We start from the raw sequence: 27991 nt of genomic DNA, 5'->3' as shown, positions 1-27991 counted from the left end.
CTGCCTCAAAGGCTGCTACTACGCGTTGTCTTCTCTGTCATGCGAATCAACACTAGCTTGTCCCAAGGAATATGCCTTTACACTCCAAATGAGAATTCATCCTACACAACCATGTGTGTTCCAAAGAAAAAGGTTAAACAAGCAAAAGTTTCAAGCATCTGTCACAAACTTTTTTTGTTTCTAAACACCAGAGCAACATTTTAAGGTAACATGAAAGTTGGCGAAAAACTAGCTGATAGATGGATGACAAATAGGATCCTCTTGACCTATCAAAATCTTCCTGGAATGCCATGTACACAAGGTAAAAAGAAATAAATCGGAGGCCACAGTGTAAACCAAGCCAATTAAAAGGTTAGCAGCTTTCTCAAACACCACATGGCTAGATTTGTGATGACTGTAACATAGGGGCCATTGACGACAAATGATATGATATGTCACTAAGTGCATAGGCTGAGAATATATCATAAGCAAAAAGTCATGCACAATACTTCAGATATCTATTATGGTTGGCTAAATCATTCTGAATGTGCTCTGTTTGTGCAAATCTTGCCAAAGTTTAGCACCTTAGCTAACACTCATTTGGATGGTTAACAAATTTTTTGAACCCATGCCTCCTTTGTTTGTTAGTCGTATCACAATCACTCGCCAATCCTTGGCAAACCTATTTAAACCTCACATCTTCAACATGTAAATGGACCAAACAATGAACATTCAAATTTTAGAAGACACAAACCAGATAAAGTTACTTAAAAAGATATTAACTGAACAGCTAAGCATGACATTATTCAGGTTGAAGTACATACACAAAGCTATCAATACCTGATAAAGAGCAACTTACAAATACTTTCGCCAACACATTTATTGTACAATGAACTGTGTTCTGTAAGTTTCAGACAACCTAGCTGAATGGAAATGTTTTTCTATTTAACAGCCCTGGTTGGCAGGTCTCAAGTAATGTTTGTATTGATTGGTGATATGATTCACAAAATAAACGTAGAACCAATTATTTCACTCTCGTGCTATCCCAAATTTCAGAAGCAGTTAAGTCAAAGGATGATTTAATTTGATGCACAAGAAGCAGACAATCTTAATCACATAAGTTGCATTCATCAAAGGGAGCAATTGCAGACCATTAACAAGCAAATACTTAGTCAAAAGGACTTTAGAAGAACAGCCATAGTGAGATAACACCTGAATGCTCAACAAGCGCAAAATCAATAGGAGTCACAGATGGACGATACAGGGAGGATTCTACCTCAGAAACTGCAACATCTTCTCTGAGGAGCAGTGAGAACTGAGAACCATTAGGGAGCAAATAATGTCAAAGTAATGAGATGTTAAGTACTGTGGCGGGCGTACCTATAATACGCTATGCTGTACTGAATTGAACTGCTTTGTCTCTATGAAATGAAGCGGGCAAAAACCTTTTACTCTAAAAAACAGCTGAATGGAGGATTTTTTGCTTGGGCCTCGGATCAGTTCATAATTAAGACGACTCATTATTTCCTACAAAATCCAAGAGACTAGCTGCTACCTGACATATTTGGATCTGGATGATTGAATCATAAATAGATGTTAGAATTTCACAACAATTAAGCAAGCATATCACAATATATACAATGTTACCAGCTATAGGATCACTACAATGAAAACTGAAAACATCAGTTTCCAACCAAAACATGTACTATTATACTTCAATATTCAATACTGCAACACATATCTCATCACCGCAATGCAACAATACAGTCAAAATTTCCACACATCAGCTTCAGATCTAAAAAAAGGTAAATAGATTCAAGAGAACAAGATTAATCTCTCACTTCTCCAGCTGCAACCTATGCAGCAAGTCCAGGATTGGCCCAGAAGACTCTGCTTCGGCAGCGAGCTCCCTCACCATCAACTCCGCAGCCCTCAAGTCCTCCCTCACATCAGCATTCAACACAAGGTGGGAGAAATGATTATCCAGCAGCACTCCCAGCGCCCTAGCCACTGCTCCAAACGATGGCACGCTGTCACACTGCTCCAATCCGAGGTTTTCCGCAGCCTCCGGGCAGGTGTGCGCTTCTGAGAACCTCCGGTACTTCCCAATCCACTTGTTGAGATATCTCATCAGCCTGACTACCTCCCCGCCATCGAGTTCAGCCACAGCCGCTCCAAGCACCACGGAATCCACATTCCCTGATGCAAATAGGTAATGCAGGCACACCTCCGGGGAGGTGAACCCGTCGTGCCCCATCATGAGCAGCAGCGCCGCCCGCCTCGCCGCAGCGTCGACTTTCTCCTTCTTCCCGGCGCTCTTCTCCCGACACCTGTTGACCGCGAGCACAGCGGCGTCCTTCCACCGGCCCTTGACGTCCATCATGGCGTCGTAGGCCTTCTCGGAGGCCGGCGTGAGGAAGCAGCGGAGCACGGCGAGGATCTCGGAGGAGCGGATGTCGGCGGCCTGGCGGAGCAAGGCGCAGACAAGGTCGACCCGATCGTTGTCGCAGAGCGAGGAGATGAGTTCCGGTGGCGGGTGTGGGAGGAGGCGGGATTCCGCGAGAGCAAGGAGGATGTCGTGCCCGGCGAGGCTTGCCACCTTGGAGGCCACAAGGGAAGCGATTGCGGCGGAGAAGTAAGGGGCGACGGCGCGGATGGCGGCGGGGAGGGCCGCCGGCGGGGTTGGGAGTGCGAGGGATTGGGACAGAGTAGAGATGAAGTTGGTGAGAAGGAGGCGGAGGCGCGGGAGGGAGGAGCAGGAGTCGAGGGAGGCTGCGAGGTAGGAGGCGGCGGTGGCGAGGGTGGGGTCGGCGGGGGAGAGCGACCAGGCGGAGGGCGGGATTGGGGTGGGGAGCGCGGAGGATGTCGGCGGCAGCGGCGCGGCACCCGGGGTGAGCACGATAGGGTGAGCCTTCTCGCTGGAGCCAGGGAGGGAGCCGGCGGCGGGGTTGGTGATGGCTGCAAGGAGAGTCATCTTGCCGGCGCCGGCGAGAGCGGGGACCGGTCGAGAAGGGGTTAGGGTTTTGGGGGGAAAGAAGAGGAGAGGAATGGGATGGGGACGTGTGGGATTTGGAGAGAAAGGCTGAAAGGCGACGGGTGGGCCTCGGCTGGTTGACGTGACGAGCCGTGCGGCTGATATGGGCCTCCCACTTTTACCGTGTTGTGTTGTTATGGGCTTCTTCTCACTTTGGCAGCCCTAGCAACTTATGGGCTTGTACCCTCACGATCCAATCCAGTCCGTGTGGGTCTAGAGAAGAGTATCAATATTCATAAGGAAATGTTATATGTTCCTAAAAAAATAAGGAAATGTTATAAAAAAATATTCATAAGGAAAAATACGATGGCCCAGAAAAAGATCGCTGCAGGCCACGTCCACAGTCACGGCCCATGTCGCACGCAGGAAACTAGCCATTTAGTATTTCATATGGATTTTTATTTAGATGTTGCAAAAGTAGATCTGTGATATTGTATATGTTGCAATGACAATGTACGCATGTTGCAAAGCGTATGTGTCGGTGCAGAAAGTGACCAACAAATAAATATTTGTAGTTTTATCGTACGTTGTGATCAGAGGTGGCCTAGCACTCAATGACACAGGGTTTATACTGGTTCAGGCAACGTGTCCTACGTCCAATTTGAGTCGGTCGGTGACTTTCTTCCTGAGCCCAGGTGTTCGAAATTTGCAGTGGGGTTATAACCGAGAAGAAGAAAAATAGAGGGTACAAGGGGTCCGTCCGGGCTCCGATCGAAAGGGCCGAGAGCGACAGGAGCTCCGCTATGAGCTAAATATTTAAGCGTGTGCTTGTGGTACGAACCTGACGGTTATGTGGTTGTGTGCTAGTGAACTTGGTCGATCTAATGAATCTGGAATCACTTGAATGTTGGGAGAGAGCACATCCCCTTTTATAGATGAAGGGGATATCCATACAAGTGAGAGGAAGAGAGTACGTATGCTTTTAAGTCTTGTTGCCCACGTCGGCGGGTACAGGATAATAGTAGGCGCCCACAACACTATTGGATGTCGGTTGCATGTGGAAGGTTCCGTCATTTTGTTCGGGTATGACAGATGTCGGTACCTGTAATACTGTTGATGCCCAGAGGCATATGAGAAGTTTCACTATGTTCACTCGTTATGGTAAATACTGATGCCCACAACATTATTGATGCCTAAAGGTATGTGGAGGAGCCTTACCGTATGAGAGTTTAATGGCGCCCACAATACTCTAGGGAAAATATCGGCGCCTACAACACTGTGTGTCAGAGAGGTTGTAGAGTACTGTTTCTACAGACGTACAGGGTACGGTCCCTGGTATCGTGGTTTGACTTCTGTGTCCTGCCTTGCTTTCTCTGTTCGTTCCCTGGTCCTTTTCGAGCAGGCGTCCCCGGTCGGTTGATCCCAGTCGGCTCTAATTGCGCCAGTCGAAGAAGAACAGTGAGCAAGGTTTTTGCGTACCTCGGTCGGAGTCGAAAGTGGTGCTTTGGCCAGGCCTTTCGGTCAGAGAGGCCGACTGGAGGCGGCTGGAGACCGAAGTGAGCGCTCCGGTCGGAGAGGTGGGCCAGAATTGGAAACGGACGCTCCTTCTCCTCGGTCAGACCTTTCGGTCGGTGATTGGATTGCCTTTCTAGCCTACTGTTTAGATACTTGGGCCGGCCCATGAGTTGCGCGATGTCTGCTTGGGCCGAGCCTTTGCGAGGAAGCCGGTCCGCGAGGGACCCCGGGTTAATGAACCCGACAGGAGCCCCCGGATGATTCGGGCAGAATCATCTGGGGGATTTTTGTCTCAACGGCAGGTGCGTGCGAGCGCACCCGCGGGTGTAGCCCCCGAGCCCTCGGACGATTCGGGCAGAACCGTCTGGGGGGTTTTCACGTTTCCAGCGGGGGAGGTTTTTGTTTTGTTAGTGGGTGCGCACGAGCGCACCCGCAGGTGTAGCCCCCGAGCCCCTAGGTGATTCAGGCATTATCACCTGGGGGGTGTTTGTCAGCAGGCGGGCGGGCGTGTTTTTTAGTCGAGATGGAATTGTCAACCAAGGTGTCGTTGTGCAGCCATGGCATTTTAGATTTTTAGGGATCGGGTGAGTGGGAGCTCGCGGATCCTGGCGTCGATGCGTGCTGTGGGATCGGGCGAGCCAGTTAGTCAAGGGATCAGATGAGATGGAGCTCGTGGGTCCTAGCGTCGGTGCGTGCCATAGGATCGGGCGAGTCAGAGTCGTGGATCCTGGCCTTGGTGTTGCCTGTATAGCCAAGGCGGTTAGTTAGTTTATGGATCAGTTGAGATGGAGCTCGCTGATCCTAGCGTCGGTGCGCGCCGTGGGATCAGGCGAGTCAGAGTCGTGGATCTTGATGGGGCGAGTTCAGGGTCGTAGACCCAGGCATTTTTGGTGTGTAGTCGAAGTGTAGCCAGATGGGGCGAGTTCAGGATCGTAGACCCAGGTAGTTTTGGAGTGCAGCCGAAGCGTAGCCGGATGGGGCAAGTTCGAGGTCACAGACCTAGGTAGTTTTGGAGTGTAGTCAAAGCGTAGTCGGATGGGGTGAGTTCAGGGTCGCAGACCTAGGTAGTTTGGTGTGTAGTCAAAGCATAGCTGGATGGGGCGAGTTTGGGGTCATAGCCTAGACGTTTGGTGTCTTGAGCCCCCGAGCCCCGTTGGGCCTTAGTAGGGGTCGGTTTGAGTTATGTGCGTTACCCCATCCTCGGTTTCTCACAACCAGAGGGGCTAAGTTTTGTCACTTGTCCCGATCGCTCGGGCTCGAGTGACACGCTCGGTGTGTTCGCTAATGGGTATGATCGAGTGGAATCCAGGTCCGTCGTTCGTGATGGGGTTGGCATAGCCCTCTTGTGACATTCCACTGCTCCTTTACCTACAACCTGGCAGATGCCTGGGTCATTTCGGAGACCGACCCGAGTGGCCTAATGGCCTCCCCTCGATGGAGATTCTATGGGCTTGGCAGAGGCTTAGAATCAAACGAGAAGGTTGAGATGACCCTGTCAGCCAGACTAGGCGAGGGCCGCATAGGGCTCATCTGCATTTTTCTCCCCTGGCTTTGTTGTTGCTCATGTCAAATGAGGCAACTGCCGCTTCATGACGCAACATGGAGCATTGTGATGCATTTCGCTGCACGTGTGATGCTTAGTTCCCGAGCCCCCGGGCAGTTCAGGGCCCGAATCACCCAGGAGGCACAGGCGTATGGAATGAATGAGCGTATGGATGTATGAAATGATTATAAAGAAATAGAGGGGGTCGGTAGTGTTACCTTGGTGACTTGAGTGACGGGGTTTGAGGAGCTCTAGTCGGAAATGTCCGACCGGGACCCATGCTCGTCGTTCATGATGGAGTTGGCATGGCCTACATGGGGCGTCCCTTCGCTCCCTATGAAAGCTCTAGTTTGGTTTTGGTGAATTGATGAAACCCTAAGTGCTAACCTAGTTTATCAAGTGATCATGAAATAGGTAGCACACTTCAAGTGGAGAAGCCAATGAAGATCATAACATGACAATGGCGATGACATAGTGATGATCAAGGGCTTAAACTTGAAAAGAAGAAAGAGAAAAACAAAATGCTCAAGGCAAAGGTATAATCTATAGGAGCTATTTTGTTTTGGTGATCAAGACACTTAGAGAGTGTGATCACATTTAGGTTTGATAGCCGTACTATTAAGAGGGGTGAAACTTGTATCGGAATGTGGTTATCAAAGTGCCACTAGATGCTCTAACTCATTGCATATGCATTTAGGATCTAGTGGAGTGCTAACATCCTTGAAAACATCTATGAAAATATGCTAACACATATGCACAAGGTGATACACTTGATGGTTGGCACACTTGAGCAAGGGTGAAGAGAACGAAGGTGAAGCCAGCGTCGGTAAAGTGACTGGATGCTAGATCCAAATGCACCGGACGCTAACTGCCTGTGTTCGGTTGTGCTGACTTGGCGGTACAGTGGCTAGGGTTTACCACCGGACGCTAGGCTGTGTCCGGTCGAGGTGGACCGGACACATCCGGTCGAGGAAAACCGGTTTTAGACCCTTACTGTACTCGACCGGACGCTGAGGCTCTAGGGCTAGTCAGTTTTGTCGGAGCGTCCGGTCAGCTTCGTAGCCGTTGAAATCTGATAAATAGAGTTTGAAGCCAGTGACACGTGACGTCCATCAGTGGACTGGACGCTGAGTCCAGGGTCCGGTCCGTTGGACCGGTGCGTCCGGTCAGAGCGCAGTGTGCCCAGTGAAGGGGTACAACATCTCTATTTCGTGGGGGCTTCTATTTAAGCTCCATGGCCGGCTATGGCTCATATCTTTGGCTATTTTCATTGACATAGCAACCTTGTGAGCCTAGCCAAAGTTCTCCCACTCATCTCCATCATTGATTCATCATCATAGTGAGATTGGGAGTGATCCAAGTGCATTGCTTGAGTGATTGCATCTAGAGGCACTTGGTGTTCGTGTTTCGCTGCGGATTTCGCTTGTTACTCTTGGTGGTTGTCGCCACCTAGACGGCTTGGAGCAGCAAGGATCGTTGAGCGGAGGGTGGTGATTGTCTCTAGCTCCGATCATGGTGATTGTGAGGGGTTCTTGACCTTTCCCCGGTGGAGCGCCAAAAGGTACTCTAGTGAATTGCTCATGGCTTGTGTGATCCTCATCTTGTATTGGTTGTGCGGCACCCTATTGAGGGTTTGGCGTGTGAAGCCAATCAGCGCGTGAACCTCTAAGTGAGTGAATCGCCACAATGAGGAGTAGCTTGCTGGCAAGCAAGTGAACCTCGGTAAAAATCATTGTGTTCATCCTTTGATTCCGAGGTGATTGGTCTTCATTGTTATTCATCCTTGTGATTGATTGGTTCACTCCTCGACATGACGGTATAACTATCTTGATCACTCTCTTTATTTTACCACAAACTAGTTGATAAGCTCTTTAGTGTAGCTAGTTGTGAGAGCTTGCATGCTTGGTTGGTGTGGCTCTTTAGTTAGCCTTTGAGAGCACACTAACATAGGGTAGTGTCATAGCTCTTGTGTGAATTGACACTATCTAAACTAGAATTGTGGTAGGTAGCTTGCATTTTGAGTAGGCTAGCGCAACACTTACTTCGCCTCATAATTGTCTAACCATTTGGTTAAGTGTTGTTGTAGAAATTTTTATTAGGCTATTCACCCCCCCTCTAGCCATTAGGACCTTTCAAGTGGTATTAGAGCCAAGGTCATCGTTATTTGAGGCTTAACAACCTTCAGTATTAAAATGGCTCAAATCAACAACACCAAGAAGCCACCCCAATTTGATGGTACAAATTATCCTTATTGGAAGTCAAAGATGACCACACATATCAAGTCAATCAATAAAAAGGTGTGGAAGGTGGTAGAAACCAAAATTGAGATTAGTGATCTGGAGAATCCCACTGCGGCTGAAGAAGTACTTCTCCAAAACAATGACATTGCTCTAAGTGCTATTCATGATGCAATTGATGAGAGAACATTTGAGCAAATCAAGAATATTGAAATGGCTCATGAGGCTTGAAAGAAGTTGGAAGAATCATTTGAGGGCACTCAAGCCGTGAAGGGTGCAAAGACATACATCCTCAAAGAAAAGTTTGCAAGCTTCAAGATGAAGGAGGATAAAAGTGTGTCAGAGATGTTCCATAGGCTTCAAGTGCTTATCAATGATCTCAAAGCACTTGGAGAAGAGGTGAAGGACAAGGACTTCTCCCACAAGTTCTTGAGATGCTTGCCTTCAAGATTTGGTACATTGGTCACTATTCTAGTGAGAAGCGGTTTGGACACCATGACACCAAACCAAGTATTGGGAGATATAATGACCGATGATACCTATAGAGATGATGATGAGAAAGACAAGAAAGATGAGAAGAAGGATGAAAAGAAGAAGAGCGTGGCATTCAAAGCCACATCATCCAAGGGCAAAGCAAAGCAAGAAACATCAAGTGAGGAAGATGAATCTTAGGATGATGATGATGATGAGAAGATGGCTCTCTTTGTCAAAAGATTTGGCAAGTTCATAGTGAAGAAGGGCTACCGTGCAAGAAGAAAGAAGTCTTCATCTAAGAACAAGGAAGAGTCAATAATATGCTTCAAGTGTGGAAGCAAATATCATCTTGTTGCTCAATGTCCATATAATAGTGACAATGATGATGACAATAAGAAGAACAAGAAGAAGGACAAGAAGAAAAAGAAAGAGAAGAAGGACAAGATAGCCTTCAAGAAGAAGAAGGGTGGTTCATATGTAGTCACTTGGGATAGTGATGCTTCCTCAAGTGATGATGATGATAGTGATGATCACAAGACCACCAAGAAGAAGGTTCTTGCAAGCATTGCTATCAATGAGAAGCCTTCTCTCTTCAAATCTTCATCATGCTTCATGGCTAAGGCCACTAAGGTATAATCTTGTGATGATGAAAGTGATGAAGAACATGTTGATGATAATGAACATGAAAATGAAAATGATAGTGATAGTGATGATGATGAACCTACTAAGGATGAATTATTTGACATACTAGAAGATGCTAAAGAACACTTTGACATTAAGAGAAGAGAATGCAAGAGCTTGAATAAAGAGGTAAAAGCCCTTAAGCAAGCCCTTGATGAGCTCAAAGCAACTCATGAGAAGCTAGAGGAAGCCCATGAGAAGCTTGGCAAGGCTCACAAAAGGCTTGAAAAGGCTCATTCCACTTTATTTAATGAACAAGATAAAAAGAAGCATGTTGAAACTTGTGATATAGGTTTAACTTGTGATATAATTGATACATCACTATCTATGCCTGTCATTGTTGCTACTACTAACCCTTCTTATAGCATTTCCACTTCTACCTCATCTAGTAGTGATGGTCTCACTTGTGATGCCTTACTAGTGGTTGAGAATGAGAACCTCAAGAAAGACGTCACTAAGCTCACTCACACCTTAGCTAAGGCTTATGATGGTGAGGACCGCTTGCTTATATGCTTGGGTAGCCAAAGAACTTCTCTCTATAAAGAGGGATTGGGCTATACCCCCAAGAAAGGCAAGGCGACCTTTGCTCCTCATAAGACTAGTTTTGTGAAGAACAATGGTCGGATTTGCACTAGTTGCAAGCAAGTTGGTCACAAAAAGCAAGAATGCAAAAACAAGAGCAAAAGTGCTAATGTATCCTCCATTAAACTTGATTCATGCTATATGCTTGTTAAGGGTACAAATGGTGTAAAGGCTAAGTTCATTGGCAAACCATAGATGGGCTCAAAGAAGAAAGCCATTTGGGTGCCAAAGAGCTTAGTAACTAACCTTCAAGGACCCAAGCAAGTTTGGGTACCTAAAAAGAATTGATCTTCTCTTGTAGGTTAATTACAAAGCCGGAGGAAGGCATTGGTTTCTTGATAGTGGCAATGATGGTTATGATAGTATCACATTTGGTGACAATGGCAAAGGCAAGGTCAAAGGGCTTGGTAAGATTGCAATATCCAATGACTTGAGCATATCCAATGTGTTGCTAGTAGAGAGCTTGAACTTTAATTTGCTGTCAGTGGCTCAATTGTGTGATCTTGGATTCAAATGCATATTTGGGGTAGATGATGTAGAGATCATAAGTGTAGATGGCTCTAACTTGATCTTCAAAGACTTTAGATATGAGAATCTATACTTGGTTGATTTCAATGCTAGTAAAGCTAAATTGTCTACATGCTTGTTCACTAAGTCTAGCATGGGTTGGTTATGGCATAGAAGGCTTAGTCATGTTGGAATGAAACAATTGAATAGATTGATTAAGCATGACTTAGTTAAAGGCTTAAAAGATGTTGTGTTTGAAAAGGATAAGCTTTGTAGCTCTTGTCAAGCCGGCAAACAAGTTGGAAACACCCATCCTAAGAAAAGCATGATGAGCACTAGTAAAGTATTTGAGTTATTGCACATGGATTTGTTTGGGCCAACACAATACACTAGTATCGGTGAAAACAAATATGGATTTGTGATAGTGGATGACTACACTAGATACACATGGGTATTCTTTCTAGTGGATAAAAGTGATGTATTTGCAACATTCAAATCATTTGTCAAGGGTATTCACAATGAGTTTGAAACAACCATCAAGAGAGTTAGAAGTGACAATGGTAGTGAGTTCAAGAATACTAGAATTGATGAGTTATGTGATAAATTTGGAATTAGACATCAATTCTCAGCCAAGTACACACCTCAATCAAATGGCCTTATTGAGAGAAAGAATAGAATACTCATTGATATGGCAAGGTCTATGCTTAGTGAGTACAATATGAGTCAATCTTTTTAGGCTGAAGCTATTAACACGGCTTGCTATTGTAGCAACCACCTCTATTGTCACCGATTGAAAGAGAAGACACCATATGAGCTCTTGAATGGTAGAAAGCCCAACATTGCATATTTTCGGGTCTTTGGTTGCAAATGCTATATCTTGAAGAAAGGCATAAGATTGGGCAAGTTTGATAAGAAATGTGATGAAGGATTCCTACTTGGTTATTCCACTACAAGCAAAGTATATAGAGTTTGGAATTTGGATAGTGGTACTCTTGAGGAAATTCATGATGTTGAATTTGATGAAACCAAAGGTTCACAAGTAGAGAATGAGAACTTGGAAGGTGTTAGAGGCATTCAACTTTCAAATGCCATGAAGAATATGGATATTGGTGAATTGAGGCCTAGGCAAGTAAATGATGATAAAGATGATCAAGTGTAAGTGCTCTCCAACTCAAGTGTGCAAGTTGATACAAATCAAGCTAGTGCAACTGACTCTCATGACATTGATCAAGATCAAGCGGCTAGTACATCTTCTCAACCCAATGATCTAGCAAGTGCAAGCAATCAAGTTCCATTGCTCCAACCAACAAGTATTGCAAGAGATCATCCATTGGACACTATCATTGGTGATATTTCAAGAGGTGTACAAATAAGATCAAGATTAGCATCATTTTGTAAACACTTCTCATTTGTGTTATCCATTGAACCAAAGAAGATAGATGAAGTTTTGAAGGATGTTGATTGGGTGAATGCTATGCATGAAGAATTAAATAACTTCACAAGAAATCAAGTATGGGAGTTGGTAGAAAGACCAAAGGGACACAATGTGATTGGAACCAAATGGGTCTTTAGAAATAAGTAAGATCAAGATGGGATAGTAGTAAGGAACAAAGCAAGATTGGTAGCACAAGGCTATACATAAGTTGAAGGTCTTGACTTTGGAGAAACATATGCCCCGGTTGCTAGATTGAAAGCAATTAGAATCTTGTTAGCCTATGCTTGTGCCCACAACATCAAGCTCTATCAAATGGATGTTAAGAGTGCTTTCTAAATGGCTACATCAATGAAGAAGTATATGTTGAGCAACCTCTCAGTTTTGAAGATGACAAGAAGCCCAACCATGTGTACAAGTTGAAGAAGGTATTGTATGGCTTGAAGCAAGCACCTAGAGCATGGTATGAGAGATTAAGGGACTTCCTACTCTCTAAAGGGTTCACAATGGGCAAGGTTGACACCACTCTTTTCATCAAGAAGATTGGAAAAGACTTGTTTGTGTTGCAAATCTATGTTAATGATATCATATTTGGATCAACAAATCAAGATTTTTGTGATGAGTTCAGAAAGATGATGGCTAATGAGTTTGAGATGTTCATGATTGGAGAGTTAATTTACTTCCTTGGTCTTCAAATCAAGCAATTGAAGAATGGTACATTTGTAAGTCAAGGCAAGTATATCAAGGACATGATCAAGAAGTTTCGCATGAGTGATAACAAAGTCATTAGCACACTAATGGGAACCAATGGCAACTTGGATAGTGATACAAGTGGAAATATGGTGGATCAAAAGTTGTATCGGTCTATAATTGGAAGCCTACTCTATGTGACTACATCAAGGCTGGATGTCATGTTTAGTATATGCATGTGTGCAAGATTTCAAGCCTCACTAAGAGAAAGTCATTTAAAAGCTACAAAGAGGATATTGGGGTACTTGAAGCATACACCAAATGTTGGTTTGTGGTATCCCAAAGAAGCAAAGTTTGAGCTAGTTGGTTACTCCAACTCGGATTATGCGGGATGCAAGGTTGAAAGAAAGAGCACATCAGGCACATGTCAATTATTAGGAAGATCACTTGTTTCATGGTCATCAAAGAAGCAAAATAGTGTTGCATTATCAACCGCCGAAGCCAAATACATATCCGCTGGTAGTTGTTGTGCACAAGTACTTTGGATGAAGGCCACTTTGAGTGACTTTGGAATCAAGTTTAAAAAAGTGCCATTGCTATGTGACAATAAGAGTGCAATCAAGCTAACCAACAATCCGGTGCAACATGCAAGAACAAAGCACATTGATGTCCGCCACCATTTCATAAGAGATCACCAACAAAAAGGGGACATTTGCATTAAGAGTGTAGGTACTGAAGATCAACTTGCCAATATATTCACCAAGCCATTGGATGAGAAAAGGTTTTGCAAGCTAAGGAATGAGTTGAACATATTGGATTTCTCAAATATGTGTTGATGCACCCCCATTTACATGACATGCCTCTCCTTCGAGCAATCCAAGGTAAAAGTTGATTGGCATGTCATACATTCTTGCTAAGGACATGTTTAGTGCATCTAGTTATATTTTCAATTTTATTAGGACCTTTCAAGTGGTTCGATTTCATTAGGCTCATTCATGAAAATCAAATGATTTTGATGTCTATATGGTATCACTATTGCTTCTATGCTTGACTTAATCTAGTGATAGCATATGACATGTTTATGGGCTTGTAAACCTAGTGTTTAATCTAGAAAATGAGCTATAAGTGTTTAACTCAATATGGTACAAGATAACCCTTATTTGGAGGTGTGAAGAAGCTTGTCCTTGGATCAAACCGAGTTAAATATCTTTGGCATATATTCTAGTTTGAACCAAATTTGGGAAAATGATCCTCACCCCATTGATTGACATTGATAATCTCGACCCTACAAGTAATACTATCTATATTTAGAACCTTTGTGGTCATTGATGACAAAGGGGGAGAGAAACAAAGATAGTAGTAAAAATAGTGAAAAGGGGGGAGACATATCATAAAAGGAGAAAAACATAAAGATATCTTGATATATGACATAGGGGGAGAGATATGACAAAGGAAAGAGATCAACTAAAATTTTGAGCACACAAGTAGGGGGAGCAAGCTCATGAACTTGTATGATGCATTTGAATGTGCATTTCATATGTTTGCTTGCATGGCACAAGTTCTAAAATTCAAAATATCCATGCTTATGTGATATATGCTAGTTGTAAGATTGAATGATGAAATGAAATCACTAGATAACTTTCATTTCCAAGTAAATCTTTACAAGTGGTATCTTTCTAAAGTATGTTTCCAAGTGGTATTAAGCTAACAATGGTGCTAAGGATGATATATTGGTGCACTCCGATTGGTATCACGCTTCAAAGGTCCATCTTTTATACCTTAGCATCATTTGGTAGACATTGACTCCTATATTTCCTATCTAAGCATATGTGCAAACTTTAATCCAAACTCTTAGCACATATGTAGGGGGAGCAATTACTACCATTTGGGGTTCATAAAACTTGTCCATATCCTTTTACACATGGTAAATATGCTTGGACAAGCAACATGGATTCAATTGAATCTTATTTCATATCTTTGTATAAGGGTTGTCATCAATTACCAAAAAGGGTGAGATTGAAAGCTTTAGTTTGGTTTTGGTGAATTGATGAAACCCTAAGTGCTAACCTAGTTTATCAAGTGATCATGAGATAGGTAGCACACTTCAAGTGGAGAAGCCAATGAAGATCATAACATGACAATGGTGATGACATGGCGATGATCAAGGGCTTAAACTTGAAAAGAAGAAAGAGAAAAACAAAATGCTCAAGGCAAAGGTATAATCCATAGGAGCTATTTTGTTTTGGTGATCAAGACACTTAGAGAGTGTGATCACATTTAGGTTTGATAGTCGTACTATTAAGAGGGGTAAAACTCGTATCGGAATGCGGTTATCAAAGTGCCACTAGATGCTCTAACTCATTGCATATGCATTTAGGATCTAGTGGAGTGCTAACATCCTTGAAAACATCTATGAAAATATGCTAACACATGTGCACAAGGTGATACACTTGATTGTTAGCATACTTGAGCAAGGGTGAAGAGAACGGAGGTGATGCCAGCGTCGGTAATGTGACCAGACGCTGGATCCAAATGCACCGGACGCTAACTGCCTACGTTCGGTCGCGCTGACTTGGCGGTACAGTGGCTAGGGTTTACCATCGGATGCTGGGCTGTGTCCAATCGAGGTGGACCGGACGCGTCCGATCGAGGAAAACCGGTTTTAGACCCTTACTGTACTCGACCGGACGCTGAGGCTCCAGCGTCTGATCAGTTTTGCTGGAGCGTCTGGTCAGCTTCGTAGCCATTGAAATCTAACGAACAGAGTTTGAAGACAGTGACACATGGCGCCCATCAGTGGACCGGACGCTGAGTCCATGGTCCGGTCAGTTGGACCGGTGCGTCCGATCAGAGCGCAGTGTGCCCAGTGAAGGGGTACAATGGCTCTATTTCATGGGGCTTCTATTTAAGCCCCATGGCCGGCTATGGCTCATATCTTTGGCCATTTTTATTGACATAGCAACCTTGTGAGCCTAGCCAAAGTTCTCCCACTCATCTCCATCATTGATTCATCATCATAGTGAGATTGGGAGTGATCCAAGTGCATTGCTTGAGTGATTGCATCTAGAGGCACTTGGTGTTCATGTTTCGCTGCGGATTTCGCTTGTTACTCTTGGTGGTTGCCGCCACCTAGACGGCTTGGAGCAGCAAGGATCATTGAGCGGAGGGTGGTGATTGTCTCTGGCTCCGATCGTGGTGATTGTGAGGGGTTCTTGACCTTTCTCCGGTGGAGCGCTAAAAGGTACTCTAGTGAATTGCTCATGGATTGTGTGATCCTCATCTTGTGTTGGTTGTGCGGCACCCTATTGAGGGTTTGGCGTGTGAAGCCAATCAGCGCGTGAACCTCCAAGTGAGTGAATCGCCACAACGAGGAGTAGCTTGCCGGCAAGCAAGTGAACCTCGGTAAAAATCATTGTGTTCATCCTTTGATTCCGAGGTGATTGGTCTTCATTGTTATTCATCCTTGTGATTGATTGGTTCACTCCTCGACATGGCGGTATAACTATCTTGATCAGTCTCTTTACTTTACCGCAAACTAGTTGACAAGCTCTTTAGTGTAGCTAGTTGTGAGAGCTTGCATGCTTGGTTGGTGTGGCTCTTTAGTTAGCCTTTGAGAGCACACTAACATAGGGTAGTGTCATAGCTCTTGTGTGAATTGACACTATCTAAACTAGAATTGTGGTAGGTGGCTTGCATTTTGAGTAGGCTAGCACAACACTTGCTTCGCCTCATAATTGTCTAACCATTTGGTTAAGTGTTGTTGTAGAATTTTTTATTAGGCTATTCACCCCCCCTCTAGCCATTAGGACCTTTCACCCTACCTATCTCTCGGTGTGTTTTTCTGAGCCATTCGATCGACTTAGGGAGCCCGATGGTCTCTCCCAGCGGAGATCCCATTTTGGGTTTTTCCATGTCCTGCCTGGGGGTGTAGAGAGCTGCCTGTGTGTGGTGACACTTTAGTTTTCATGCTTGGTCGTGCGATAGTGGTGGGCCATACCTAGGCCACATCTCATCTCACCAGGCGGCGTTCCATCGGTCAGCGTGCGTCCCATCGGTCAGGGTGTGTCCCATCATTTCCCATCCGCATTGAATGGGGGGAGGGAGAGAGTTTTTCACTCTAATCTTTTGCCCTTCTTCGGCTATGGCATTTCTTCCTTAAATTGGGGGAGGGAGAGGGCTCTCCGTCGTAGTCCTTTGCCTGTTCTTCAACTATTGTCTCTCCTCCTTTCTCTTCATCGAGAGTGCATGTATGCCACGGTGGTTCCTAAGTGAGAGAGGGGGTGAGAGAGGGAGAGGGCTTACAGATCCTTTCGTGAATCCAGGGTGCGATGTTGAACTGGAGGCTACCTAAGGTGGTGCTAGCTATCTTTACCTGAGACGGGACGGTTTCTGCCGAAGGGGGTGGCGTGCTGGATTTATATGTGAGGCCTTCTTTGGGATGGAGCCGTGTGTGGCCTTTCTCCAGTGGATCTTCACCGGGCGAGCCTTGTCGGAGGGAAAGTTGCTTAGGATCATGCCGGTGGAGGGTTCCACGCCTACAGCTTGGTAGCAGTGTCCCTACCCAAGAGCTGCCTCGACTACATGAGAGGTCAGGAGCTCCATATTCCTCTGCTGAGCATCTATGGGTGTGATGCCCTTGAGGTACCCATTGCGCTCGCTGAAGTCGAGGAGACAGAACTAGGCGGGGCCCCTATAGTCGTGGTTACATCTGGCGATGTGTGTCGTAGTCTCTCCTTTGGCGTCAGGCGATGTCGTCGAGGGGCCACAATAGTATTTGGATTAGAAGTAGTTAGAAAAAATGTAATAGTTGTGGGTGAGCCCCCATATGAACAGTTTTTGTATCAATGAATGCATTAGTTCTATTTTTGTGAAAGAACCACACTATCTATGCCTTGTTTTTTTATCCTGGCATAACTTTCGTTATTATCCTTTTCTTTTTTGCACCTGCCCGTTAGTTCTGTAGGCTGCAGCTATTAAGAGCCTAGGCATGGCCCATGGGGCCCGACTGCTTGTAACCGTAGGTCATGGCGAGGTGCGTTTGGTTGTGAGTAAGAACAGAGTCACGTAGGGCAATCAAAGGAATAGAATGTGCCTCCGTTCAGGCACAAAGTTGTTTACCATGTGATAGTAAAAGAGAGAGGTAATATTTAGTATTGTACCCTCATGGAGCCCCCAAGTGACCTGGATGAAAATGTTTGGGCTGGGGTGCTTTTACAGGAGCAAGTGTTGACTAAAAAGCGGTAAGACCAAATTTAGGGGGAAAACGATGTAGTTGTTCAATGTTCCAAGTGTTGGTGAGAACATTGCCATTGTTGTCCTCCAGTCAGTAGGTGCCCGATCGGATTACTTTGGTCACCGTATAGGGCCCTTCCTATGGTGGAGAGAGTTTGTGTTTTTCCTTCGTTGATTGGGTCCTCCGGAGTACGAGATAGCCAACTTCGAGTATCCGCCCCCTGATCTTCCTTTCATGGTACCTACGCAGGGTTTATTAGTAGTGAGCGAAATGGATGATGGTCGTCTCGTGGGCCTCTTCGAGTAGGTCAACTGCATCTTGCTGAGCCTCCGTGGCTCGGTCATGGTCAAAAGCCTTCACTCTTAGGGCATCGTGGTTGTGGTCGAGGTCAGAGGGTAGCACTGCGTCAGCTCCATAGGCCAAGAAGAAGGGTGTGAACCCTATGGATCGGTTTGGGGTCGTTCTCAGGCTCCAAAGGATTGTTGGGACCTCTACAACCCATCGTCCAGCGTACTTGTTGAGTCGGTCGAAGATGCGTGACTTAAGTCCTTAGAGGACCATGCCATTAGCGCGCTTGACCTGACCGTTAGTTCATGGATGTCTGACCGAGGCCCAGTCGATCCTGATGCTGTATCTATCACTGAAGTCTAGGAACTTCTTTCCAATGAAGTTAGTCCTATGGTTAGTGATGATATAGTTAGGAATGCTAAACTGGTAGATGATGTCGAGGAAGAATTTGACTACCTCTTCCGAGTGGATGTTGGTGATGGGCTTAGCCTCTATCCACTTGGTGAACTTGTCGACTACTACGAGTAGGTGAGTGAAACCACCTAGGCCCTTTTTGAGGGGTTCCACCATGTCGAGGCCCTAGACCACGAATGGCCAGGTGATGGGGATGGTTTGGAGCTCCTGTGTCGGCAAATGGGTTTGCCGAGCATAGAACTAGCATCCTTTACACCTACGGATGACCTCCTCTACGTCTCATAGCACGGTGGCTAGTAAAAACCTTGGCAAAAGGCTTTCCCAACCAGTGACCTTGGGGCCGTGTGGTGTCCGCAAATCCCAGCATGGACCTCGAGGAGGAACTGCTTCCCCTAGTTGGTGGGGATGCACTTCATGAGCACCCCTGATGGACTTCGTTTGTAGAGCTCATCACCAAGCACGATGAAGGTCTTGGCGCGTCGAGCGATCCATCGAGCTTCAGTCCTTTTGGGTGGGAGAACCTCCTTGAGGAGGTACATGAGTAGCGGTGCTCGCTAGTCAGTTTGATCGAGTGCCAATACGGTGACGTTGGTGGGTGACGTCATCATGGAGGTATTGGGATCTGAGCCCCCAAGCGCTGGCTTGGCATCGAGGTTGGAGCCCCGGGCACTGACTGGGCATTGGGGTGTGTCTGGACTAGACTTTCTAGGATGCGGGTGGACGGTTTGTGGACGTCATTGATGAAGACCCCACTTGGGGTGGATCCCACGTGGCGGCCAATTTTGCAAGAAAGTCGGCGGCATCATTGTCCTTTCGAGAGACATGATGTAGCTCGATCCCCTAGAATTTGTCATCGAGCTTGCACACCTCTTGGTAGTATGCTGTCATGAGGGGGCTTTTGCAGGAGGACTCCTTCATGACCTAATCAACGACTAGCTCCGAGTCACCGCAAACGTAGAGTCGCGTAGCACCAAGATCGATGGCGATGCATAGTCCATTGATGAGGGCCTTATACTCTGTGGCATTGTTTGAAGCTAAAAAGTGGAGGTGGATGGCGTAGCAGAGCCTACTCCCGTCTAGGGAGATCAGAACCACTCCAGCCCCCGAGCCAGGCGCCATTACGGACCCATCGAAATACATTGTCTAGTACTCATGGGTGACGTCCGGGGTCGGTAGCTGTAACTCTGTCCATTCGGTGACAAAATCCATGAGAGTCTAAGATTTAATGGTGGTACGGGGGATGTACCTGATGTCGTGGCCCATGAGTTCGAGTGCCCACTTAGAGATCCATCTCACGGCATCACGGTTGCGGATGATGTCCTTGAGCGGGTATGAAGTGATGACTACGACCTCGTAGTCAGTGAAGTAGTGTAGGAGCTTCTATTCGCCATCAGCATAGTGTATAGGAGTTTCTGTACCTGGGGGTACCAGATCTTGGGGTCGGTGAGTACTTCGCCGTTGAAGTATACGGGTTGTTGGACCTTAAGTTGGTGTCCCAACTCCTCTCTTTCGACGACCAACGCGACGCTTACCACATGGTTGCTGGCCATGATGTAGAGGAGAAGGGGTTCTCCTCATTCGGGAGCGACGAGGATTGGGGCTGATGTTAGAGACATTTTGAGGCTCTCCAGGGCCTGCTGAGCTTCTTCAGTCCAAACAAAAGTGCCTATCTTTTTGAGTAGCTTGTAAAGTGGCATCCTCCGTTCACCGAGCCAGGAGATGAATCGACTTAGAGCAGCCAGGCAACCAGTGAGCCTTTGTACGCCCTTGACGTTGCGTATGGGACCCATGTTGGTGATGGTCGTGATTTTTTCAGGGTTGGCCTCGATGCCATGCTCGGACACAATGTATCCTAGCAGCTTCTCCTTCGGAACCCCAAAAACACATTTTTCAAGATTGAGCCTGATGTTGAACCTTTGGAGGTTCGCAAACGTTGCGGCCAAGTTTGTGATCAGGTCGCAAGCTTGAGTTGTTTTGACCACTATGTCATCAATATACATGGCGATTGTTGGTCTTGGCCGCTCGGCTCGATTAGGCTAATCGAGCGGGTCAATTTGGTCGGCAAAGCATTGCTGCATGCACCTTTAGTAGGTGGCGCTAGCGTTCTTCAAGCCGAATGGCATGGTTATGTAGCAGTACGAACCATACGGGGTGATGAATGAGGTTGCAAGCTGATTAGACTCTTTAATCATGATCTGGTGATAGCCTGAGTAGGCATCCAGAAAGGAGAGGATCTCGCAACCTGAGGTGGAGTCAACTATCTGGTATATGCGCGGCAAAGGGAAGTGATCCTTTGGGCACGCTTTGTTGAGGCCAGTATAATCAACACACATTCTCCATTTCCTGGTCTTCTTTTTAATAAGAATGGGATTGACAAGCCAGTCAAAGTGGAATACCTCTCTGATAAATCCGGTCGCCAGGAGTTTGGTGATCTCTTCGCTTATGGCCCTACACCTTTCATCATTGAAACAGCGCAGGCGTTGCTTGGCTGGCTTCAAGCCCGAGATGAGGCACAGTGCGTGCTCGGTGGCCTCCCATAGTATGCCTAGCATATCAGAGGGCTGTCATGCGAAGACATCGTGATTGGTGCACAGGAAGTCGACGAGCTCACATTCCTATTTAGCCGGGAGCTAGGTCCTGATCTGCACTGTCTTGGCTAGGTCGGTGGGGTCAACCCCCACTGCCTTGGTTTCCTTGAGCGAACGGAAGGCCATTGAGGAGGTTGGTTTGTTGCAGTCTAGGACTATCGGGATCGATGATTCCCCAAGCCACGGGAGCTCAGTCGAGTTGACGACCGCAGTGGTGAGCTCGCACGTGAAGGCGTGCGAGAAGGCGCTGCTCACGGTGATGACACCGTTTGGTCCTAGCATCTTTAGCTCGAGGTAGGTGTAGTTGGGGATTGCCATGAATTTGGTGTAGCCTGGCCGCCCCAAGATGGAGTGGTAGGACCCTAGAAAGTCCACCACTTCGAAGCTAAGAACCTCCGAGCAAAAGTTGGTTCGGTTGCCAAACGTGACAGGTAGGTCAATCTGCTTGAGCGGGTATGCCTGTGCTCCCAGGATCACCCCGTGGAAGGGAGAGCCCTCCAGGCGGAGCTCCGATCGGGGGATGCGCATGGCGTCGAGGGTGTCGACGTAGAGGATGTTAAGGCCGCTGCCTTCGTCCATCAGCACCCCGATGAGGCGCTTCTTGCGGATGATGGGATCGATGATGAGCAGGTAGCATCCTAGTCTCGCAACATGGGAGGGGTGGTCCCTCTGATTGAAGGTGATCGGAGATTTCGACCAGCTGAGGAAGGAGGGGATGGCCGTCTCAGCGGTGCATGCCTCCCTATAACGTACCTTGTGCTGGCGCTTGGACCAGATGATGTTGGATCCACCGAAGATCATGATGCATTTGTCAACATCGGGGAAACCATCTCCGTCCTTGCTCATCGCGCCTCCTCTCTTGGCTGTTGCCTCTTTGTCGTCTCCTTCTTTCGGCCTGCCGGCCTATCGTAGGAAATGTTTGAGGAACTCATAGTCCTTGTAGAGGTGTTTGATGGGGTAGGCATGGTTGGTGCACGGCTATCCATGAGTTTGTTAAAGATGTCAGGCAGGCCCTGTTGGGGATGCTTGCCCATGCGGTCAGTTGCGGCGACCAACGCGGTGTTGTCCGGTCGACACCGGTCCTTTTTGTTCTTCTTGCCCCTCTGTATGGAGGGGCCCTCGTCTTGGTCCGCACGCTTGGCCTTGCCTTTGTCTTGGCCCCCGTTGAAGACCACTCCGATCGCTTCCTCACCGGAGGCGTGGTTACTGGCGATGTCGAGCAGGTCATGGGTGGTACGGGGCTTCAGGCATCCAAGCTTGTGGATCAAGGACTCGCAGGTCGTCCCGGAGAGGAATGTGCTAATGACGTCCGTGTCGATGACATTAGGGAGTGAGTTGCATCTTTGGGAGAACCTACAGATGTAGTCTCGCAGGGTCTTGCTAGGCTCCTGCTGGCAACTCTTGAGGTCCTAGGAGTTTCCAGGGTGGACATACGTCCCCTAGAAATTCAAGACGAAGACCCTCTTGAGGTCCGCCCAGTCGCATATGCATTCATGCAAGAGGAATTCAAGCCATGCCTGGACATGTTCTCCCACGCAGATGGGGAGATACTGAATGATAAAAAAGTCATCAACCACCCCTCCGGCTCGGCAGGTGAGCCGAAAATCTTCGAGCCAAATAACAGGGTTTGTCTCCCTAGTGTACTTGGTGATGTTGGTGGGCGGTCGGAAGCGCTATGGGAACGGCGCTCTTCGGATACGTCGATCAAAGGCCCGTGGTCCCGGGCCCTCTGGGCTAGGACTCCAGTCATCCGACCGATGACCATGTCTAGGGCGTGTTTCACCGCTCCCCTCGATGGTTCAGCAGGGATTCGTGTCACCTGCTCTCACTGTCGCTCGATGGATGTCATCATCATGCCAGGTGAGATGCCGGTTACTGACGACGTTGCGAGCGTCCTGGTGCAGACCGGGCCACTCGTGTACCGGCGATCGGCGTGGAGCAGGTGCCAGGTCAGACCGAGGCATGGCTGTGAGCGTCCTAGGAGCATGTCGGAGTCGTGATGTGAAGCTTTTTGCTTGTTGAACGATGGCAACTTCTACTAGAACCTGGAGGTTTCGGTAGACCGCCCGCTCCTAGGGGTCGACGGGCTCAGGAACACCGCGCAGAAGCATTGCTGCAGCAGCGATGTTCTGGCCAACCCGAATGAACTATGGGAGATCGTTCCCCTCGTTTATGATGCCGTGTTGCATCTAGCGGGCATGCCCCCGAGCGCCGCCCACTGGGTCATGCGCATGGGGTGCAACGTGCTGCACTGAGCTTGTCGGCGCAGGCGGTAGCTGGTTATGCTGCCATTATCGTAGTTCCTCAGCGTGCCCTTGCACAAACACGAGGGCCCCCAAACGTGGGTCTGGAGGGGTGTGAGTTTGTGCAGACTCCGTAATGACCGACGGCTGTCCTAGACCGTCCACCATAGCGCACTCCCAGGATGGGCGGTGGCTAGGTGCCACATCGCCGATGCTAGAGCCGTCGCTCTCTCCCTCATCATCCGGTAGTTCATGGAAAGTGGTAGGAGCATAGTTCGCCATTCCCACGAATTCAGATGCGAGGGGGGATGGTGGCAGCATCCCTCGGAGCCCCTGAGTGCACATGTCCATGGGGGACGCGAGGCCATAGGGGAACCGATCGTATGGTGTTCGTGGTGCGGTAAATACGGTCCCTCAGGATAATCGGCGGGAGATAGTAAATAGAGAGTAAATAACAGTATGCATATTACTCACAGCGGGGTTTGAGTAGAGAGTTTGCTCGGAATGAAGCGCGGATGCCGCGTCGTCGAAGTTGTGCATCCCGGAGTCGATGGAGGGTGCCCCTCCGATGGGTGCCGAAATGAGTGCCTCCTCGCGGAGGTGTAGTACGTCGAGCCGATCGGTGACGAAGTCCAGGCTTCCGAGAAGGAAGGCCTAGGATGGCTCGAAGAAGGGTGGAACCCACATCCCAATAGGTGGGAGCACGGGAAACTCCAGTGAGCCGAATCGAATCGTATCGCCAGAGCCCGCCATGGCGAAGGTGGCGAAAAAGTGGGTCATCCGATGACCAAAAAGTGCTGAACGTACAACGTCTTCCCTATGGACAGCACCAACTGTCGGTGCTGAAAGTGACCAACAAGTAAATATTTATAGTTTTGCCGTGCGTTGTGATCGGAGGTGGCCTAGCACTCAATGACACAGGGTTTATATTGGTTCAGGCAACGTGCATTGTGTCCAGTTTGAGTCGGTCGATGACTTTATTCCTAAGCCCATGTGCTCGAAGTTTGCAGTGGGGTTACAAATGAGAAGGAGAAAGATGGGCAATACAAGAGGTCCGGCCGGGCTCCGGTCGGAAGGGCTGAGAGCGACAGGAGCTCCGTTATGAGCTAAGTGTTCAAGCATGTGCTTGTGGTTCGAACCTAGCAGTTCTGTGGTTGTGTGCTAGTGAACTTGGTCGATCTAATGAATCTGGAATCACTTGAATGTTGGAGAGAGAGAGCATCCCCTTTTATAGATGAAGGGGATGGCCTTACAAGTGAGAGGGAGAGAGTACGTATGCTTCTAAGTCTTGTTGCCCACGCACGGCGGGTAAAGGATGATGGTAGGCGCCCACAACACTGTTGGATGTCGGTTGCATGTGGGAGGTTCTGTCGTTTTGTTCAGGGTATGGCAGATGTCGGTACCTGCAATACTGTTGATGTCTAGAGGCATGTGAGGAGTTTCACTATGTTCACTCGGTACGATAAATGCCAGCGCCCACAACACTGTTGATGCCTAGAGTCATGTGGGGGGAGTCTTACCGTTTGGGAGTTTAATGACGCCCATAATACTATAGGGAAAATGTCGGCGCCTACAACACTGTGTGTCAGGGAGGTTGCAGAGTACTGTTTCTGCAGGCGTACAGGGTACGGTCCCTTGTATTGTGGTTTGACTTGTGCGCCCTGCCTTGCTTTCTCCTTTCGTTCCCTGGTCCTTTCCGAGCGGGCGTCCCCGGTCAGTTGGTCCTAGTCGGCTCTGATTGCGCCAGTCGGAGAAGAATAGTGAGCGGGATTTTTGCGTACCCTGGTCGGAGACGTGGGGTCGGAGTCGGAAGTGGTGCTTTGGTCAGCCCTTCCGGTTAGAGAGGCCGTCCGAAGGCGGATGGAGACCGAAGTGAGCGTTCCAGGTCGGAGAGGTGGCCCCAGAGTTGAAAACGGGCGCTGCTCCTCCTCGGTCAGACCTTCCAGTCGGTGATTGAATCGCCTTTCTGGCATGTTGTTTAGATACTTGGGCCGGCCCATGAGTTGCGCGCTGTCTGCTTGGGCCGAGCCTTTGCGAGGAAGCCGGTCCGCGAGGGACCCTATTTTTATGAACCCGACAGTATGTTTCGAGTGTTTTAGCTATGTTTCATGTGTGTGATCCGGATGTTACAGAAGTAGATATGGACGTTGCATAACAAGCATGTTGCAAGCGTTTTTAAGTGTTTCAGGTGTTTCATACATATGTTGCAAGTATTTCATCTAGATATTGCATATGTTTTACAATGGCTACACACATGTTTTCAAGTGTTTCATTTGTTTTTGCAAGTGTTTCAGACGTATGTTGCAAGTGCTTCACCGGGATGTTGCAAAAGTAGATCTGGTGTTGCACATATTGCAATGTGACCCACCCGCCACAGTCGTCTACTGCAGCTGCTGGGGCGGCGTGCATGCACATGGGAAGCGGAGGGGGATGGCGGTAGGGGCGTAGGCGGTCCCTGTGTGTGCGGGGGAAGTAGGGGAGCGGCACCGTAGGTCTAGAGGCCGGAGGGGAGCGACACATCAGTAGGAAAGCAGGAAAAGCGGGGGAAGCGGCGTGGGCGGTCCTTGCTTGTACGTGCAGTAGGCGCTAGCGTGGACGCACAGTAGATGCGGTCGTCCAGGACGTGAATGTCCGTCCGGATGTCCGGGCGCTAGCACTGTCGTATTTCTTTTTATTTTTACATGGTATATACTACTACAATCCATTATGAAATTTATAATACTCCTTATGTTGCGTGAGTGTATTTTGGAAATTTGGATATCGTTGTTCCGTGGTGTGTTTTGGATTGCTCATATACTATCCATCAGATGCTGACTTTGGGACGTTGCATGTTAGATTGTTCTGATGATTTTCATTACATGTTCCACGTGTGTTTTGGATTTGTCGCATATTATTCACGAGATATTTCTTATGAATTATGACATCTTGTGAATAGTGCAGGTACAATCCAAATTACGCCACGTATTGTTGAAGCGAAAAACTACTCCAATTTTCTCCGGTTTCAGTCAAATGATGATGTCTTGGACAGAAGTGACTTTGGGTAATGCACAACGGAGAGTATCTATCAGTTGTGTACTTGTGCCGCGCGGATTGTTGATTGGTTTGACACATTGACTGTTACAGCAAGCAAGGGGGGGCTACCTGTCACGAGTCCACCACCACGATGGCGGCGGCCGGCGGCTAGCCGGCTAGTAGTGCGGCGACACAAGTGCTCCAACGGCGGGCGGCGTGGTGGTTCTGGGCGCCACCGCTCTGGGCTTGGTGCCGCAGAGGAAGGCGAGGATGGCGTCGGAGCCCCTGACGAGACGGTTGCAGAGCGCGCCGAGCAGCATCCCGGCGACGGGCGCGACGAGGTAGATCCAGACGGAGGTGTACCTGCCGAGCACGATGGCCGGGCCCAGCGTCCTGATCGGGTTCATCGACCCTCCGGACACCGGCCTGGATGGATCGGATGCACAACTCGTACGTACTGAACACAGTGGCATTGTGGCACTTGCACTTTCTGAAGAAACTGAAAGTTTATCTTTTATTTACTCGATGACGAGACCCAGGGTGCCGACGGCAGCTCCGATGGCCAGCCCTCCTGCTGTCTGTTTCTGCATTAATTTGCCATCAGCCAAACGTTCAGATCATGAGCAGACGATGAACACAACAAGTTAGCTGAAACTAAAAGAAGGGATAATAAGGAGGACAGACGGAGCCTCTGGCAGCGATGGCGATGACGATCATGAGCACCGCGGAGGCGACCAACTCCAGCAGGAACGGCAGCCTTGTGTGGCCGCCGGCCATCATCGGGGCTGTCCCGTAGAAGTGCTCCTCCCGCGGCTCCATGACGCCGTTCACCGACACGCAGGCGAGCAGCGAGCCGGCCAGCTGCGCCACCACGTAGAACGGCAGCTGCATGCGGGATTGCGGGGCGGGTAGGGAGCCGCACGAATAAATCAATCTCCGGCGATCGATGTCGATGCATGGATGGAGAAGGCCAATGTGTACCTTGTCCCAGGAGAGGTAGCCGAAGACGGTGAAGGTGAGGGTGACGGCGGGGTTGAAGTCCGCGGGGCCGAGCCAGCAGAGCACGAAGCCGACGGTGAGCGCGACGACGAGGCACACCATGGGGAACGTCAGCGTACCGTGCATCTCCTGCATCAGCGCCGCCACTGCGGACCAGAACACCAGCAGGAACGACGCCACGCCCTCCAGCATCAGCTACATACCCATGCAATGCATTCATCAAAGTTGAAAGGAGTAAAATGAGAGAGCTGTTAGACACGTTCGACGCCCTAGTTAATCTCTCAGTTCTATGGTCGTTAACTATATTATCAGCACAGTTCTAGTACTATTATCTACGCTAAACTGTACCTCCCGTACGAAATGCCCGATGGCTAGGCCTCTGCTCACACCATCTGCAGCGGCTGCCGGATCCTGGTCACGGCAAGACCGCTCTAAGTCCTGCCCGTTCACCTCAACGCACTCGCTGCCGGCGAAGTCTTTCTCCGCCATTTCGCCGCTACTAACTACTGTATGTTCTTCGTCCGTGAGCAATGAGCATGCACGGATTTGGGCCACTGTTTATATTTTATACATGTAGAACAGAGTGGCAGGAGCAGCGGG

The 27991-nt window shown here is 48.1% G+C and overlaps 1 protein-coding gene across 3 annotated transcripts; it reads right to left on the bottom strand.

Annotated features, from left to right (window-relative positions):
* Position 1: 1 nt before the first annotated feature.
* Positions 2–27880, bottom strand: LOC136457906 (aquaporin NIP4-1-like). Of its 3 annotated transcripts, XM_066457917.1 has the most exons (6): positions 27740–27880; positions 27374–27586; positions 27077–27277; positions 26915–26976; positions 26522–26818; positions 14–101 (listed from the first exon to the last, which is right to left on the bottom strand). In XM_066457917.1, the coding sequence occupies exons 1-5, from the start codon at positions 27878–27880 to the stop codon at positions 26569–26571; spliced, it is 867 nt and encodes a 288-aa protein (XP_066314014.1). In that variant the 3' UTR covers positions 14–101; positions 26522–26568. The 3 variants fall into 3 exon arrangements, with proteins under 3 accessions (XP_066314012.1, XP_066314014.1, XP_066314013.1); XM_066457916.1 differs by lacking the exon at positions 14–101 and having other exon boundaries at positions 26393–26818; XM_066457915.1 differs by lacking the exons at positions 26522–26818; positions 26915–26976; positions 27077–27277; positions 27374–27586; positions 27740–27880 and adding an exon at positions 1821–3013 and having other exon boundaries at positions 2–101.
* Between the last annotated feature and the right edge of the window lie 111 nt (positions 27881–27991).

Source organism: Miscanthus floridulus, chromosome 6 (genome assembly GCF_019320115.1).
Source record: "Miscanthus floridulus cultivar M001 chromosome 6, ASM1932011v1, whole genome shotgun sequence".
NCBI classification, from domain to species: domain Eukaryota; kingdom Viridiplantae; phylum Streptophyta; class Magnoliopsida; order Poales; family Poaceae; genus Miscanthus; species Miscanthus floridulus.
Note: the sequence above shows the minus strand (reverse complement) of the source record. Positions and strands in the feature narration are given on the sequence as shown.

Excerpts from the sequence above, each read along its gene's own strand:
- LOC136457906 (XM_066457915.1), bottom strand. The coding sequence starts at position 2,953 with ATGACTCTCCTTGCAGCCATCACCAACCCCGCCGCCGGCTCCCTCCCT. Across the intron at positions 102-1,820 it reads CATAGGTTGCAGCTGGAGAA|GATGAATTCTCATTTGGAGT; the intron begins GTGAGAGATTAA and ends ATGGTTGTGTAG.